The following is a 19,829-nucleotide window of genomic DNA, read 5'->3' on the forward strand; positions in this document are numbered from 1 at the left end:
ACAATTTTGGTAAAACATCTTTTGATGCTTCCATTCATGAAGAGTATTTGATTATACCATATCTTGTTTGAGTCAATTTAACCCCCTTTGGCCCCACCCCTCAGGCCCCTGGAGTGTGGGGACTGTGTAATTCACAAATTTGGTTCATCTTAGGCCAGGGAAGGTTTCTGCAAAATTTCATTGAAATCTGATCCGGTGTTTTTGAGAGAAAGTCGAAAATGTTAAATTGTTCACGGACACATGACGCCGGATGAAGGGTATTAGAATAAATTGAATTGAGACTTTGTCTCAGGTGACCTAAAAGTGATATGCCCCCAGATCAAAAATAAAACTTATCTCAATGACATTTGCCACAAGTCATCTTTTTATTTACTATGTAAACCTCTCAGTAGCAGTGATCAAGTTTTGAGCATTTTGCAACTTGTTCTTAAGTCTTTTTCATCCTTTCATTCTCAAGTGACCACCTGCTGCATATTGTTCCACAAGTCTTCTATATCCGCTTTCTGTGTCCACAGGTCTGCTGCACTGATTCAGTTAAGTCAGCAAATCATGCTATCACTATTTTAATTGCTTAAGACACTTGATTTCCAAAGACACTGGAAGTATACAGTGGCAAGTGCCCTATCAGTCTTGTTCTCATGGTCACACCAACAGCAACAATTAAGACTGATCCAGACTAAGAGGGAGTCCTAAACTGGTGTGATGGGTCAGTTTTATATCTAACAACATTATATGCCAGTGATGACTTGTTGTTATCATCCACGGTCTTTTAATCGCTTTATGAAAGTCACTTCATCCTTATTTCTAATCTCATACCTGTCAAATAAATGAAAATTTTCATCAATTTAGTTAGACTGCTCACCGATGTTAGACCTACTGTTAAACTTCAAAAGTATGGAGCTGGTGAATAGGAAAGTAGTTGACATATTTTTTCTTTGGATCACAATATGAAGGATTGGAAGCAAGACAAAGTTTAAACAGTAACTTTTCAATGTAAAGAAATGGAGTAAAACTTATTTTTGTAAAACATAGAGCAATCAAATCTGGAATGAAGTTAGATCTGTGGGTGTACAACTCATATCTGTTTTAATAATTGCTTGATTATTAAAGTTTTTTGCTTTACCAGAATTCACATAGCTATAAATTTATTGAAAGACAGGATAAATGCATATACTGTGAAATAATTAATTTTCGTGGAGGATTTATTTTCAATGATTTCATGGGTACAATTAATCCACAAATTTATTTGTTCACAAAATGATATACAGTTTAGGATACACATTATCTTAGCACTAGAGGATTTGATGAGTACTATTTATCCAAAAAGTCAAATGTCAACAAAAATGGAATTTTACAAAAAAATCATGAAATTGAGTAAAATAGATGACTCTTCTGTACAATGTACCAAATGAGATACAGATTTGTAACAACTGAACTTGAAATTCACTGTCAAGTAATAGATTATGAAAGTGGACTTACTCTTTCAAAGATTTTCTGTTATCTGATAATTTCTGAGAATTGAAATATAACCAGTATCGCTTCCAAATATATTTCCTGTAAAGAGAATAACATATCAAATACATGTGCAGTACAACAAGGTATTATAGATTCTGGTACAAGCATACATAGCAATGAACACACCATCTAGAAAGTAGTGATTAATAGAAAATCAATGCAAAGATTTTAACTAGATATTCATTTTAATCAGTCATTATAACAAAATTACCACGACATACATGTTGTAAAGTTGCAAAAATATTGCTTTCCTCCCTCCAATATGGCAGCAGTTTCTGAAAATACTCTGGTTTCTACACGTCAAGGTGTGTACTTTGGGGTCAACGGAAAGAAGTTGATAAAAATTTGTGAAAAAATTGTAAAATGATTCAAATCTAATCAATGATATCTGCCGTTTCCAGCCTGTATCTAACTTACCAGCACACGGCATATATCAAGCCTGGATGTAACCTACCAGCTGATGTGGATATATCCAGGCTGTATGTAACCTACCAGCTGATGTGTATATCCAGGCTGTATGTAACCTACCAGCTGATGTGTATATCCAGGCTGTATGTAACCTACCAGCTGATGTGTATATATCCAGCCTATATGTAACCTACCAGCTGATGTGTATATATCCAGCCTATATGTAACCTACCAGCTGATGTTCCTATATTCAGCCTATATGTAACCTACCAGCTGATGTTCCTATATCCAGGCTGTATGTAACCTACCAGCTGATGTTCCTATATCCAGCCTATATGTAACTTACCAGCTGAGGTGCAGCTTTCCTCCATTTCGAATCTGCTTCAGAGTGATGTAACGCTTTATGGCATGCTTCAAATCCAGCACTGTTGCATTTTGAGTAACGACTACCGCTATAACAAAAGGAATATAAAGATTACTTATATATCTATATATGTTGGGAGTAAATATAGATATAAGGTCACATACATGTCTGTCCCAGTTGTATCATGGTTCTGACATCTTGTTTAATACCTGTAATACTGTCCAGAGAGACCTTAAACACTGATATCTCCTGAGTATAACACCACTGGAATATTTTATCAATACTTGTACATTGTACATCAATACAAAGAAATATTTCATTGCGCTTTTACCCATAACTTCGTCATCAGCCCGTCGGACATTAACCACCATGGCTTGCCCATATTCCAGAGCAACACAAGAATTCACTTCCTCTAAGGTCACTTGAGGAGGAAGGTCAGACAGCAGAGGGTCTTCCTGTAATGTAAAAGGTTCATACATCAGTAAGTTACAATTTCTTATTTAAATGACCAAAATTAGTATCTATTATGTTGCATGTTGTATCATGCATCTGTAACTATGGTATATATTCAACAGGAAATCTCTGGACTGACTATACTTTATCATAATGGTAATTTATATCCTGTTTGTTTAGTTTCGACTTACAATTATCAGATGGTAGGCTATCCTCCTCATCTTTAAACCCTACCTCCTATCCCCTCCAAACTCTTCTGAGAACAGGCATGCTAGTTACTTCAACATCTCACATCAAACACATCACTGCCTGTACATTATATGTTGTTTGGAGATAAACTGTAGTGGGTTTGTAGTGGGTCAGTGGCACAGGGGTGGTGGTTGTACATGAGAGGTGGGAATTAGACTGAATTTTTGGATATGGTTAGGATGTTGTGAAGGTCAGAAGTGGAGGTGAGATTGCTAAGTTGAATATGAAAGTATGTACAGAGAGAATTTTGGAATAGGGAGTGGATTTGATCAGTGTGGAGGGCGTGAGTATGAATTAGGATTAACTTACTGTAATGAGGTTTGCCATCACGGACTCTACTTGTGACATAGCCTCTACATGACTCAGAGTATGATCATTAGCGGAAATCGCAACTGAGGCAGATGGCGTGTCTACTACAGAGGCCTCCATGTCCTTGGTTACTTCCCCTTGGTTATCATCGTCCCTCTGAGATGATTCTTCTATCCCTGTTGAATCCATAGATCTGGTAACCTTTCCTACATTAAAAACAATTTATGACAGCCTTGTTAGACAAGGTTCTCCTCCACCATTTTTACTTTTATCTGTCCCATGGTCTCCCTCTGACAAGGCCACTGGCCTCTTTGATCAATCACCAGTACATACCAGAACAGAAGACTGATATACTGCAAAACATTTAAATGGTATACACTAACACACCCTATAAATAAGACAGTCAGACACAAATATAGATCTTGACCATGATATTTCTACAATTTTTATGCATGCAAACACAGCGGCATTATGTTTTATCATTTTTTTTAAGATGATTATATGTCCCCGAGCTCATTGTATAGTCCAATATTTAAAACATTTTTAATTTTAAAGACAGATGTATATATCAATTCCAAGGAAATTTCACCTGTCAAAGCTACAAATAAAATCTAGATGACCCGTTGTAATATCACGATGAAAGGTCTCAAAGTTATTATTGTGCCACTTTTGAAAGCCAGTTTGCGTTTTCATATGCAAAACCACACCCTCTCTGCCCGCCCCTCTTTCTGGAAACGCCTTTCTGGTATAACTTTACAGTACAATACCACAGCACAAGCAAAATAAATGCATGTCGCAATCGTTAGAAAGACATTCTTGACGTTGATACTACTTGTTTTAGACTATTGACAGTCGTGTACCACTTTATACATACTACCTGAACATATCGATTATTTAAAAAAAAAATACACGTGAATATATATACATTTGATAATGATTCACCTTTGCTTGTGTGTTACTTGCCAGGTACAGATGAACGAGAACACTACAGGGGAAATGCTTGTCATTCAAACGGTAAAATGATTACGATAATTCAAGCGTTAAGTAGACGGACTTCCGGTAATGACGGTCGGTGAAAATGTTGATGTTTTGCCCCACATGTTCTAATGTTTTAGTTGTTGAAGAAGGAGAAAGATGTTACAGGTTCGCATGTAACACCTGTCCTTATATACAGAATATAAAACGAAAGGTAATCCAACTTGAAATATGAGAACCTTCTGTTAAAAAGATACAATAATACATATTGTCTTCTCATCACAGTGAGCCTGCATCGATACAATGTAATATACAATATTTCTCATATCATGTATGATTGCATCATTTACCATTTTACTATACCTGACGTACACCTGTTAATATGCAGTTACATGTAAAAGGTTCGTTTCAAATATTATAGTTAAATGTATGAGTTGATTCGCAGAGTAATGTTTATGTGTAAAGTTGTTTGTAATAAATACACTGTAATTGATGCAAGTAAAAAAATAATATGAAGAACAAAAATTTGAAATATATTTCATTTTTTAATGTATCATAAAAATTGGTTATTTTACATGGAGATATATAGATATATGTCTTATATCATTTAAACGATCTTTCTGAAGTAACGCAGTCACCATCACCATTATTTTTTTGTCTGTCAGGATACTGTGGAGGTTGGGTATACATATAACATGTACACTAATTATAACTTTACTGTACTCATGCTAAAGTGTCAACTTACATGAAGCATCCACAGGTTGTACTTGTTTTTCAGTGACATTTCCTTTATAAATCTTGTTGAGTTTTATATATATATATATATCTGAGAACTTCAGCTCATCCAGCAACGATGACCAAGGTGAAAAATGAATTCACAGATACATAGTCAGAATCCTACTAACTTACCATACACCTACTATGTGCTTTAAGTGGAAATTATGTGTGATCAGCAGTCTACTGCTCGAAAAGATTAAAATCATAGATACGTACTGTGGGAATTTCTGACATTTTGCTCAGTTTTTATATTTTTGACATTGAATTATATCAAATTTAAGAAATAGAGATTTAGAGAATTCTGTTCGATGTTGTTGTTAAACAATATAATTTAACTGCAACTTCAATTCTAATGATTTCTTTGATAAACAGATCAGCAATAGAAAATACCCTAAGCTGAAGGAAGTAGATGATGTGTTAGGTGGTGCAGCTGCCTGGGAAAATGTAGACAGTACAGAAGGTAGGTAGATTTGCATGAAAATACAAAGACATTTATTGAGCCATCTTCCATACTCCAGAGAAATGCTTACTATTGCTCTCTGCATCCCTGGAACATTTCATGTCAAAATTGGAGGTTACATGTGAAACACTTTGCAAATAAGACAGGAGGACTAGTTTGGTCCTTTGATGAACATCAAACAAATTGCGAGGTCACATAATGGTATGTTGTGTCAACTTCGAAGTTGAGCTTTGCTCCTTTGTAGTCTTCAAAGGCAGATATCAGTCTGTGATTTGTCAGCTTTTTTATCCTGAAACAGCTCTAGACATATTAATTACTGCAGTTGAGCCTTCAGTTTTGCAACCAATCTTTCCAGGGGTGCCACGAGTGAATGTGCATTTGATCGTAACCTCTGAAGTATCAAGGATGTTCCTGAGCTAATTTCATGGGAAATATGACACCAAGAAATATTCAAGAAGATCAGTAAAATAAGTTAGTTTGATGACATCATTTTAATCTGGGAACACACATTATATGGAATTTTTTGTGAATGGTTATTTTTGCCAATTTGATGAAATAAAAATCAAAAGACCTATTAATACAAATTAATTATTTGCATCTGCAAAATTACTAGAAATGGATCAAAAATTAAAAAAAACAAAAAAAATCTGAAATTTTACATTTACGTTCCCAATCTGTTTTTAATTAGTTTTCCAGCAGTAGATTTTCATGTTGGAATTACTGCAAGTAACACCTGTATAATTGACAGTGTGGTAACAATTTTGATATCTTTTTGCTTTATGCATTATGGAAAAATATACTGTCGTTTGTAAGTCTTAAATAAGCAAAGGGAGGCAACACATTATGTCTTACTCAAATTTAGGGAAGTGGACTTGTAACATGAAAACAGTATAGTATGTGTTGTCTTTTCTACTGAATCTACTATATACTTAATAAAACAAAGGTTATCAAGATTTGTATAAGTGACAGTTTTGTCAGATGTCCATGAAATATGGTAACTAAGGGGGTCTTACCACAGACTTACATATCTAGTCCCTGGTCAAATGATTACCGATATGTAGGATGTCTAATTATGAATGTTTAAATGTTGACCAAAATGTGTGATGGTTCCCAGATTTTATCTGATGTGCAAGAAATGTGGTGTTCATGTCTCTAAGATCGGTGATAGAAACTTATGTGACCATCATCAGGTAGGACGACAGCATTACAACATTAACGCTGCTATATAGAGCCTGCACAATCTATATTGTTGAATGGTTTGAGCATGCAGGTATGGCGTTCCTCTTGTCATTCTTTTGCCTGGGCCAGTTCTTGTAAGATGGAGGGCAGATTTTGCCAATGCCATACTCATCTTCCAAGAACATTCCAGATTTGTTAAGCCCAATCAGTGTGGTTGGTGCAATGGTGTTGCCTAAAGACAGGACCTGTGTAAGGCCTCCTTACACACAATTGGTAATGCTTTAGCCTGTTGAGGATGGTCTGACTGCGTATATATAATTACCTGTCAACCAAGCCAGTTCCTTGATTTTATGGTAGAAGGAAGAAACAGATTTTGAAGATTCTGTAGCAGTGTTAGATGGCCTTCATGAGGGGTGTAAACTCATGGTTGGCTGTTCCTTGGACAGTCAGAGGTTCAAGTACATATTTAGTTGCATTAAAATGATAAAACTGTCTTGTAACCTGAGGTTGCCTTGCACCAACTAAGAGCATGCAAATTGCCTTTTCTCTCTCTTCTTTTTCGACAGAAGCTACATTGCATTGATCTATACAATTTAAATCCAAATGATGATTTTTTCAAATGAGAAAAAATTTGAGATAGTGCTTAAAGCATTTTATGAAATTCAACTGAACAAATTTTGAGTGAAGTGGAGAAATTTGTTTTGTTCTAAAAGACAATCTTTGAATTTTACACTTGACTGATTTCAATCAAAATGTTGGCAAGTAATCCAGAGATTCCGATAAAACACATTATTAACTGATAATTATATATAGGTATATAATCAACCAACGTTTGGTGTACGACAAGGTAGCTTGATCACCTTTTTTTGTTTCTTAGATATATATGTGGGTGGACTAATTTCAGGGTATACATAGGTTTATTAATACAGATAAATGAGGTTTATATTTACATGCAGGATACACATCGTTTACACAGTGGTGAGAGTATTTGTGACATGTGTAAACATGTAGTAGTTCAAAACCTTTTATCCAGAGGAAGTCTATATAGGGAAATTCATGAACCTTTTGCTATATAGTAAAAATGTTTTGTACAGAAAACTTTTAACCAGACTGCCAGTATTTTCAAAATTTCAAGAACAATGTAGTTCTTCTGAAATTAATTTTGTAGGATCTTTCTCGCCCTTCCTATGCAACCTTCCAGATAAGTCTCCAAAGAATTGTTATCAAAATATTGACAAACTCAATTCCATCGTGAGATGTGATACATTCTTCAAACATGAGCGAGTCTCAAATGAAAAGAATAATTCTAAACCTCAAAAATTCATGTGAAAATATCAATCACCGTTATTTACATATGAATATGTATTTTTGATTCTTTCCAGAAACCTGTCCTAAATGTGCACATGGCCGAGCATTCTTCATGCAGATACAGACACGATCAGCTGATGAACCAATGACAACCTTCTATAAATGTTGTAACATGAAGTGTGGTCATCGATGGAGAGACTGACCATATCTTATATCTCACATGATATACAATTATATAAAACTGACCAGAGGGTTCAAAATGGAAGAACTGCTTTTTTGTGGTCAACACCAATATATATGTACAATGCCAAGGACAATTATGTCTCTTTCCTCTGATACAACGGAAATGAATGATGATGGACTTTAATCCCAAGCAGGCCTGGAGAATATTATAATTGCATTTTGCATTTTGCTTTCAGTGATATTTTTCCTGAAAATAACATATTTGTATTGAGACAAAAAACAATGTTATTCAGAAGTAAGTCAAGTCTAGATCTATTTTGCAGTAATGCATAAAGACACTGAAGAACACTTCATGCAGGGAGAAGTGATGGAGATCAAATTCATCGGACATCCTTATTTTTTGGTTTTCTTCAACACACCACAGTTCTGTCAGCATTCATGACACAGCCAACATAGATTGACTGGGAACTTGTATGACAGTTGAATAAGTTATGTTACCACAATATGAATTGAGTTTTCCATTCAGAAGAATTCTCTTTGTTTGTATATGTACTTAAAGAGGGAAATTTTCCTGTTAAATGTATGTTTAGCAGGTTTAACCTTGGAATAAATTCCTAGCAAAGATAACATAAAATGTTATATTTGTACATGGAGGAGAGAAGTTACTGAGGGACATGAAATCGTAAAAGATTGATCCAAGAACTTTAACCATTTCAGTTTACAGTAGATTTTAGCTGACACAGACCCTACATAAGAATGCCATCTGTCAGTCACGCAGGACTATTGCAAAGAGGAATCTACAAAACTTTAGAAAGTTTCATAAAGAAGTTCTCAAGAATAAGCGATAAAAATGTTCATTGTCCAAATATGCTGAATGCTAAATTGATGTAAGGCACAGCTGAATGTCATGGCTGTTATTCACCCATGCATTAACTTTTCCACTCGTTAAACTTTTCAAGCACTTTGTATGGTATTTAGTTGAAACCTTCTCTGTGGCTGAGAAAGCCCAAATGACTGTAAGCACAATACATATACATACTCCATGGGCGATGTAGAGACTTATGTATATACTTCTCTGCTCTATGGCATTCTTATGTTGTGAAATAAAAGTGAAATTATATCATAGATATAAAACAGAGATAGTTAGAATACAGTAATTACAGTGATAATTGAAATCTAACAATGTGATTCATTCAAACCATTCTAAAAACTGAGAAAAATATACTTTAATCGCAAAGAGACAGTGACCGGTACAAGTGTATGTTATATATATAGATGTATAAACCTTGGGCTTAATCGTTCACCTGTTTTGCAGTTTACAAAGAAGCCGTTTACTAGTTATTCAAGACTATATTCAGAATAGCTTATTTACAAATGCATACACATCACATACATATTATGGACTTAATTTCTAAAACTGTATTCTTGAAAGAATACCTAAATTACTTACATTTTTAGCATTTCACTCAGTCCATCGGAGATAACAAACAGCATATATATCTGGATATCTTACTCGTAGAATGTATTTACAATGCTTATAGAATTTGATGCATACAATGTACCTATTTTTTCAAAGGATACACTGTGTTATATAATGTATAATTCAAACTTCCCGGTAAACACTACATACAATTAGATTATCGATCCACAAATTGACAGAAAGTACATTCACAGATCATAGTTTATCTAATTGTATTAACGTTATTTATTAGCTATCTGTTAATTTTGTGAATCTGTTAGAACCACGTATAACGTGTAGAAGACGTCTGAAACACATGTCATAATGATCTTTGGTATCTGAGAAACGTCTGCCATAACATTTCCCCACTTAATACTGATATATATAATTTCGGACCAGCATTTAATTACAATTCAATTGATTGCGGTTGTTAAAACAGCAAAATTCAATACTTAATATGGGATAGGTCACTTCTGTACTAGTTCACACATGAGCACGTTTTACATGTTTTTCGTTCACGGTTCATTTCTTGTTAAGTGCAGCACCCAATTACTGCAAACTGCATCGTTAAGACAGCGAAAACATATTAACTGTACTGTTCGTGTGACACTCCTGATAACATGATTTGCAAAATGTATTTCTGTAAGCATGATCAAATAAGTGATTTCTTTCGCCAACAGTCTACTTTTGAGAATTGTAGTTTTGTTTACGTGTTTTGCTTATCTAAACGTATCACAAGAAACAATTCGCCTCGTTTTTGCTCAGGTATGCATAATTGGAACGCTCAGTTATTGAGTGACATATCTCGTAAGTCAGTGCACAGATTTTGATATGGACAAGTGGTCAGTCATATAGGCTTGGGAAGGGGTGATGTCTTGTAAATTACAGCTACCACTGCATCAGTAGCAAAAAATGCAAAATCATGAAAAATCGTGTCTTCCAGACCAGAGAATTTCTTGGAAAAGTTGAAAGCAGTTAATCAAAATTTCATAACCACATACTCAATATCACAACCTCATCATCATATCCTCAGCATCACAGTCTCATCTCTACATCTTCATAATCACAAACTCATCACCACACCTAACATCATCACCACATCTTAAACATCACAACTATTACCTCAACATCAAATCGCATCACAACTTCAACGCCGACTCAAAGCAAACTTGCATCATCACAGGACATTCTTCAGATACCTCGATTCTGAAGTCTCAGACCCACAACATTACACATCTTCACGATCACAACCTCATCACAACATATTAGACAACACATCCTTATATCATATTCTCACCATCACAACCTCATCATAACCTCATCACAACAGATTAGACAACACATCCTCATATCACATTCTCACCATCACAACAGATTAGACAACACATCCTCATATCACATTCTCACCATCACAACCACATCACAACAGATTAGACAACACATCCTCATATCACATTCTCAACATCACAACCTCATCATAACCTCATCACAACAGATTAGACAACACATCCTCATATCACATTCTCAACATCACAACCTCATCATAACCTCATCACAACAGATTAGACAACACATCCTCATATCACATTCTCAACATCACAACCACATCACAACAGATTAGACAACACATCCTCATATCACATTCTCACCATCACAACCTCATCATAACCTTATCACAACAGATTAGACAACACATCCTCATATCACATTCTCAACATCACAACCTCATCATAACCTCATCACAACAGATTAGACAACACATCCTCATATCACATTCTCAACATCACAACACATTAGACAACACATCCTCATATCACATTCTCACCATCACAACCTCATCATAACCTCATCACAACAGATTAGACAACACAGCATCATATCACATTCTCAACATCACAGCTTCACCACGAAAATCGCATCACTGTAGTCTCTACCGAAACTCTATATATATAGATGGGCTAATACTAATACTGGCATATTTTTTTATCGATGTTATTTTTTGTGATTGTATGAAAGCATTTGATAAAGTCATGTCAAATAGGGAATTTCTGGGATGTTCTTTACATGGAAAGTAAACTTTTTACTTAAAAGGAAACAAATGGTAGCCGTAAATGACAAAAATCGGGTTGGAACTGTGTATTAAGGGAATCAATCATGACCACAATGTGTTAGGACCACTTTTATTTGTGTTTTATATAATGAGGTTAAAGTCCTGGAACGACTACATACTTGTTTGTGGACGATACGAAAGCATTTAGAGCAATTGATAAAGAGGAGGAATGTAAAATTTGCTACCAATACCTATATTCCCTAAAAGGATGATCAGAGGTGTGGCAACTCAGCTTTTACCCATAGACAATCAATTATCATTTAATAAACACATATGTGAGAAAGTGAATAAAGGTTATTTCATGATGGCAGTTCTATGGCGAGCAATATAATGGGGAATATATATATATATATATATATGAACCTGGAGAGATTGAAGCTGTTATACACCTACTTGGTTAGACCACAAATTCAATATGCGAATCAAGTCTGTTACCCTCATCTCGAAAAGCGCATAGAAATGATTTTTTTTTTTTTTTTTTACAAGTTTAGAAAAATATTTATTCCCTCAGCAATTAATTTGGAGGAGGCTGCCAGGGTTGGGGAGCCCTGGGATCAGCCTCCGTACAGATAAGTGCCATCACGCAGGATGCCTCTCATTCATCATACAAACACACTTCCATGTAGACACTTACATGTAGCCATTAGAAACAATAAATATTTTGGTAAACCTAATATAAATAGACAGACATAACAAGTAGAAATATTTACATAAACAACAAAAACATGGTAAACAAGCAGGACAGACATACAAATAGGTTGTACAAGTGACATTCTAGACAAGAGATATCAAACAGATAGACTAGATAATAGACATAAAACAAACAAAAACAAAAACAAAAAACAAAAAAACAGTGTAACATAGTACAGTGCTAAAAGAAATGTGATACTTATCTATTTTGATTTTTTTTTTAGGAAAGGAACAGGAGTTGACTATCATATAGTAAGCAGCTTTTGAGAGAATTATGTGTGAGGATTAGATTCTAATAGAGTTGACCATTTTCTCCGAAAGGTTTTAAATTTCTCGAATTCATTTTGATTTTTCGATATATACGTTTGCACTTGATAAGTTTCCTTAATCTCATTTTAAAGTGCAAGTATAGATAAGCTATTTTTAAGACATTTTGATTTATAGATATAATATTTAATGATTAAACTTTTGTCAACTGCATCCTTTGTTTTATCATAAGAAACCAAAAAGGAAAGATTTCTTATTTAATATAAAGTTAATACGAAAAATGAGTCTCTCAAAGCTAAGGTGTCTCACCTCTTGTCAATCCCACAAAATGTGTTCAATTGTTTCTCTATTTGTTTTACATAATGAACATAATGAGGTATCAGATAAACCCATTTTAAACAACACATAGTTGGTAGTCAAAATGTGGTGATTAATTTTATATTGAAACCATTGAAATTTGGTATTTTTAGTGACTTTAAAAGGAAGTATGTAGATTTGTTTCCATGTGTCATCATTAATATCGTAGTTAATCCATTTTAATTTACCTGTGGGTGTGACATTATTTTTACTTAAAACATATATATATATATATATGGAATATAAGGATATTTTATAGATACGTGTTCAGATTTTGTTGATATTTGTGTAGTGCTTTTGCTATTACTGATGTGATTCCATGATACTTTAGAAAGTTGCACCTAATATTATATTTATGTTTGAAAACTTCATAAGAAAGACACTTACCATTATCACCAACTATATCATTAATAATCCTTAACCCTTTTTGATACCAATCATTGTAGAATACAGTTTTATGTGCTATTTTTATATCATTATTGAACGCGCATAGAAATGATATCAAATGTTCAACGTAGAGCAACAAAGTGCCTGGACTAAAAGACTTATGAGAGATGACAGAAACTAAAGCCACCAACCCTAGCATATAGGAGACCCCGCAGTGATATGATAGAGGTTTACAAAATCCTTTGTGGGAAATATGATTGTGAAGTTTCTGACATCTTTCAGAGAAGATTCATCAACACGTGGACACGACTTAAAGATTTATGAAAAAAAAATCCGACATTAGATATAAGAAAATTTTCATTTATACAAAAAATCTGTCGATATATAGAGTGACAAACTTTCCGTTACGTGGTGTGACAGTTAAGAATATTGTTAAAATATTGTTTAAAAATATTACAACATTTCAAAGTAATATTTTTATTTCAGAACTGACTGTTAAAGGATAATAAAATCCGACTTTGTCAGAATAAAATCTATATTTTTATATGTATATATCCGGAATACAAAACATGATCGTGTCTAAATGTACTTTCTGTGAATTACTTCCGGTTTACTAAAATGTCTTTACCGGCTTTTTACCATCTTGTGGTTTTCATATTTCTAGCGTATTCGTTTGCTTTTAACCTTTTAAAAGTCCAGGATGATCCAGGGACTAACCTTTTTACCTACCGCGGATATGGAGGAAAATTCAAATTCCTTACTTTTTGGCTTTTTGTAAGTGTCAAGAGTATGTCATCAGTGGGACCATGTAAGATCAAAGTACACTCGATTAACAGCCCATCGACAGCTAATCATGAGTGCAATTATCGAGTTACATATACAATTTACGATTAGTGTTATCACGTAGATTAATTTTCAAAATGCATTACTCATACAGAGGAATATTTCAAAAGTCACACTATCGCTAATACAGAATGATAAAATGCATGAAAATTTTGCTTTTCAATGAGGCAGTGAATTCCTTTTATCTGTAAGCCGACATACATGTTTCTTGTATTAAGCATTACATCAGAAAACCGATTTAAGTCAAAGCAATAAAAGACAAGTAGAAAAATGAAGGACAGATGAGTACCTAAATCATTTTCCCAAGCAGCTGGCAGTCAACTATGAAATAAACTAAAGTTTATAAGCGTAATTCCAAAAAACTTTTATCTATGTGTGCATTGCTATCCTCTTCAGAAACAACTTTTAAGGTAGGAAATGTCAATGGATGACTATTTTTGGTGAAAATATTAAACACTTGAAATCTTCAAAACGGTCAAAATATTAAGTTCACATTTCTTGTAGATTTGTTTATAAGAATACATGTAATAACATGAAAGACATTAGCCATATATATTTTATGTAAATATGATGTATTGCACCTTCTTAACTTAAAGTGTATCAGGAAAACGTGCCGATGCCATACCTGTTACTTAGAGTGATGGATGAAGGGGTCCTTCATCTTCATCAGAACTTTAATAGAAAATTTTACCAGGGCATGCATGATCACACTTTGTAAAAAAAATGCACCTCTTATGGTTGAGTTGCTAAAATGTTTACATTCCAGTATATCTTAAAACATGGTCTTTGTTATTATTGTATTCTGAAGTAAGGTAATTTTGGACATGGTGCTTTGTATATGCTTGAAAAAAAATCCAAGAAAAATGACAGGACATCTAAACTTCATATTTGAAAGTACATGTTGTGTACCTTAAAGAAATTGGTATTTTTGTATATAAATGCCTTCCATTTTCCAGTCATATTTAAATTTAAAATAATTATTTGTTTCCTGTTTACAGTTTCTACAGGTATTCTATTTTGGATTTTCTTGTGTGAATGATATTTTTGGATCCAATAATCGACCTTCACAGTCCAAGCCCTTCCTTCGCTCTACTTTACAACGTTGGCGGGATATTCTTTTATCTAGCATTGTATTTCCTGTAGGAATGGTAAGTCACATTCAAACATCAGCATCACTTAATTTATTTTTAAAGGCAGAGTTGCTTTGTAAAAAAAATAAGATTACAGAATTATTTTCATCTGCAGTAGTCTAATATTGTGAAACAAGAGGCACAAATGTATCTGTTTTTTTTTTTTTTTTTGGACACAGCCATAGAATAAAGTGTTGTACATTATTTAAAAAAATATCACTGTTGATGTCTATTTGATAAACAAATCAGCTATATGGTTTTAAATAAACACTGTTCTGTCAAAGACAGTGAAAATAAGAATACAAATCTGTATTTATAAATGATGACATAGACCAAGATTGATTTTCAAGAGTCGGTAGTTGTTGATCAGTAGATTTTCAGTATGAACTTATCTTGTGACTGAGTACTTTCAATCTATGTTTTCTCTTATACATTAATGTTTTCTAATTTCAGTTTGTAGTGTGTACATTTTGGGGGATATACTTTGTAGACAGAGAGCTGGTTTATCCTCAGAAGCTTGACAAATTTATTCCATCTTGGCTAAACCATGTTATGGTAAATATATCTACATTGTATTTCTCATAAAATATTAGATATTAAACTGGAGAAGTGATTTGAGTTTATTATGAAAGTATTAGATATTAAATTGGAAAAGGGATTTTTTGTTCGTTTGCTGGATATATCGCCGTTTGAACAGCTAGGGTCATTATGAGGCAAGGTCTCTTTGTGGCAACCTCATAGAACATGATACAGAAGGCCCATCACATACAATGCTTACTCCTAAAAATTTGCTTTCAAGTTAACCATTTCCCCCAAATATGAGTAAAATGGACCCCATTCTCAGGTGAGTGGAAAAAAAGCCCATCCTAATATTACTTTTAAAACATACATTGTTAGTTAATAAATGCCTTTGTGATTTTCTTTACAGCACACCACAGTATTACCATTCCTACTGGGGGATATGTATTTGGTTTACCACCATTTTCCCACACGCAAAAGAGGGCTGAAGATTCTCCTTAGTTTTGCTTTATCATATTTGGTGTGGTATGTATAAAATGATTTTATCACATTATTATGATGATATGGTTTGCATTAACCTATAGCTGCCTTAATCTTATACTACAAATAAAGATGGTAACCTGACATCTGACCTATGTTCTACAACCCTCTTTTATAGAGCACAGGATGAGGAGGGGTAAGGGGGCATATCATATACTGTTACCTATGTCCTCTCATTTCTTATAAGCATCACATCTGCTTCAGAATTAATGTCATGCTGTGAAATCACTCATTTTTGTGTTTTGCTTTGGTCTTTGTTGAAATTTGCTAAATTTTAGTCCATGAAATTATCAGACATGTGTGTATAAGATACTATTTTACATACAGAGTGTGAAATTTGACTTTGTCAGAATATAATTCAATTAATTCTAAAGGAAAATCGTGAAAAATTTGACCCTTGGAAATTACCACCAATGCAGTACACCTGATCCACAGATCCACAAATGTATATATATATGAACCAATTAATATCAAGTAGCATCAAGTTTTACACCTTTAATTATCATATTGTCATTAGTCAAGGATAAAGGTTCAAAGGTTGCATGGGAATGGAGGATTCCTTGTCTGTCATACTTTATATCATTTCTTCATTATCATTTGGAATACCATGCTTATCCTGAAACAAGGCCATGCCTGGATATGTAGGCAAACATCCATCCTTATACAATACACTACTGTTCAGTGAAATTATAAAACATATCCAAATTAACTAGAGATTTATCATTTGTCTCCAGGATACTATGGGTAGCCTACTATGCTAATATATGGGTTTACCCAGTTCTTCAAGTTATGGCACCACACGAGAGGGTTATCTTCATTGCCATTCTCATGGCTTTATTTATAAGTATTTACCTGGTTGGAGAAGGCCTGAACAAATTTCTCTGGGGTAAGTGTCTAGTACCTAGTTAGATATGCAGGTGATTATGTGATACCTTGTTAAAGATTTAGATAAATATGTAAATATATGATAACAGGTAAAGTGTCCAGGTAAATATGTGATACCTTATTAAGTATTTAGATAAATATGTAAATATTTCATACTTATATCAGGTTAAATATTTAGATGAATATGTAAATATGTGATACCTAGTTAGTTACTCAGATTTATTTTTATAAATATTATGGTAAATTTACAATTTAATTAATTTGCAAAAAAAACCGGATTTCCTATGTAACGAGGAAGATCTATTATTAATTACAACTAATTATTACAGTTATAATGACATTTCTTTTTAAAACAGGGAAGGAAAGAAGAAACTACCAGTTAATGCAACAGAAGTCACGGAGTTGATGTCAAAGTCACACAGATAGATATAATATATAAAATTGGCAGTATAGGGGCCAGTAATGTTTATCATTCAAATACCAAGTGTCAGATGTATGATTGACATGTGTTAATGATTTGTAGTAATTTCAGTCTAATTTAATCATCATGAACAAAAATTTATCTCGTTAAGAATACCGTGCATGGTGAACTTTGACGGAATCCTAATTTAGAAGATTGTTTACAGAAAAGTGTTCATCTTATGTACAAATTTATACACAATTTTATTGAAGTATTTGTGAAAATCTTTAGTTTTGTGATATTTCAGTCAGATATACCAGCTCTCTAATGGAAATGAAGTGCTGTAATCAAAGCTTTGAAAGTTTAAGACAATATTAGTATGTATTAGGGTGAACATTTAAAAGGAAAGGCTTTAGATATACAAAATTCAAACTCAATATCTGTATACGAGTGGATTTTAAGGAAGTCGTTTCTGTTAGCCATAAGTTTCATATACCTAAATTAGAAGATATTTGTTAAGATAGAGATAGGGAACGTTTTGAAGTGATGTCCTGAGCAAATAATCCTATACCTTGATAACCATATGTTTATTTAACATTCCGTTCAATGTTTTTAATTGATGTACTAGTTTTCTATTTGTTTGTTTTTGAATTATGACATAATATGTGTAGTTAAGAAAGTAATCATTGAAACATTGGCTTTTACAAAAAAAAAATGTTGGAAACAGAAGTGGATTCAAGGAAAAAAATCATTAAAAACACATGAATGTACCTTGAATTTTCACTGTAGATGTCATGCTGCCATATGAAAAAAATGTCTTCTACATGTATTTGGTTTTTTTCATCAGAGGAAATTGTATTACAAAAGCAGAACAGTTTTTTTCAAATCAGAAATCATAAAAAATATCAGAATCACTTTTACTTAAGAATTGAAATGTTTGAGTCAACAAAATTTTACAAGAATCAAAGTTCTAAGTAAAGGAATTATTTAGTGTATAAATTGTAGAAATGAAAGGATTTCAGTTGGTGTGCCATAGTCAGTGTATAGTCAACCAACTATTTTTGAGTGCAGAAATCCAGTTGTCTCCCCTTACTACATAACACAACTTACCAAAGACTTGAGTAATCTCTTGCCAAGTTGCAGTACACTACATATAGCTACCTCCCCTTAATTTACAGCATTATTCTCTGGAGACCATTAAATTAAAATTCAAATAAATAAATATCATTATTGAAATTAAAATTCATAAAATAATATACCATGTCCTCAAATTTATGGAAGTATATCATAAAATTGTAAAACAAGTTTCAGACGTTTCTGACAGTTTTGCTGTTATGTATGCTTTTTACGGTATCATCATCAGTGTTCAGAAAAAGAATATTGATAGACTAACATGAATTATTCGTAGATTGAAATGGAAAAATATATTATTTGATATTTGGAAATTTAATAATTTGTAAATTGTAAAAAAAAATTGGCTTGATAATTTTACAATAGTTTGCGTCTGTGACATTTTCTATGCTATTTCCTTTTCAAACCCTCTCTATACAAGTATGTGTTACATTATGTTTTGAATGTATTACGAAAATATATCATGGTGAGCTTATTATGCTTTGTAATGTCTTTCATAATAAAGTAATTGTGATTATTAAGAATGATGCCATGACTTACAATCATTTAATGTATGTTTCTTTTTTATTATTTCAACATTCCTGAATCCATAACAAGTTCGACCATTTGGACATTTTACATAAATAATACGCAAAAATGAAGGTTGTTTATTCCAATCAATGCTTTAGACAGAGGCTATGTAAATGTGATTTTATGGAATGTACACAGATTTCTGACTTTATCTAATCTAGCTACTGAAGTAGTGGGGCCGTGATGGCGAAATGGTTGAGGCGTCTCTAGCCATCAGGGGGTATGCAAATAAATAGCAAGGACTTCTTTGAGCAATGGATATAGTTGGAAATCCGATGCTGAAGAAGATCCATTTAACCGTCGGCTGCGGAGAACAATGTGAAACTAGACGACAGACGAAAAAAGTACATTTAGTTTGTGA

General features: G+C 33.4%; 3 protein-coding genes across 4 annotated transcripts; 2 read left to right on the forward strand and 1 right to left on the reverse strand.

The window, feature by feature from the left end:
* Window positions 1-356: 356 nt before the first annotated feature.
* Window positions 357-4,273, reverse strand: LOC132561476 (U11/U12 small nuclear ribonucleoprotein 25 kDa protein-like). 2 transcript variants are annotated; one of them, XM_060226184.1, is made up of 6 exons: window positions 4,224-4,273; window positions 3,299-3,504; window positions 2,619-2,742; window positions 2,270-2,375; window positions 1,480-1,554; window positions 357-816 (listed from the first exon to the last, which is right to left on the reverse strand). In XM_060226184.1, exons 2-6 carry the CDS (start codon window positions 3,485-3,487, stop codon window positions 756-758), a joined length of 555 nt encoding a protein of 184 aa, XP_060082167.1. In that variant the 5' UTR covers window positions 3,488-3,504; window positions 4,224-4,273; the 3' UTR covers window positions 357-755. The 2 variants fall into 2 exon arrangements, with proteins under 2 accessions (XP_060082167.1, XP_060082168.1); XM_060226185.1 differs by having other exon boundaries at window positions 4,241-4,269.
* Window positions 4,274-4,317: 44 nt separating this feature from the next.
* Window positions 4,318-8,935, forward strand: LOC132561477 (DNA-directed RNA polymerase III subunit RPC10). Its single transcript, XM_060226186.1, has 3 exons — window positions 4,318-4,487; window positions 5,423-5,510; window positions 8,072-8,935. The coding sequence occupies exons 1-3, from the start codon at window positions 4,377-4,379 to the stop codon at window positions 8,197-8,199; spliced, it is 327 nt and encodes a 108-aa protein (XP_060082169.1). The 5' UTR covers window positions 4,318-4,376; the 3' UTR covers window positions 8,200-8,935.
* A 5,133-nt stretch (window positions 8,936-14,068) lies between these two features.
* Window positions 14,069-19,361, forward strand: LOC132561478 (androgen-induced gene 1 protein-like). The gene is made up of 6 exons (XM_060226187.1): window positions 14,069-14,224; window positions 15,292-15,441; window positions 15,877-15,978; window positions 16,352-16,467; window positions 17,217-17,368; window positions 17,724-19,361. The coding sequence occupies exons 1-6, from the start codon at window positions 14,069-14,071 to the stop codon at window positions 17,771-17,773; spliced, it is 726 nt and encodes a 241-aa protein (XP_060082170.1). The 3' UTR covers window positions 17,774-19,361.
* The last annotated feature ends 468 nt before the right edge of the window (window positions 19,362-19,829 follow it).

The sequence above is a fragment of the Ylistrum balloti genome, unplaced genomic scaffold, assembly GCF_031769215.1.
Source record: "Ylistrum balloti isolate Yb309-2 unplaced genomic scaffold, AGI_CSIRO_Ybal_v1 Utg371212, whole genome shotgun sequence".
Classification (NCBI taxonomy): Eukaryota; Metazoa; Mollusca; class Bivalvia; order Pectinida; family Pectinidae; genus Ylistrum; species Ylistrum balloti.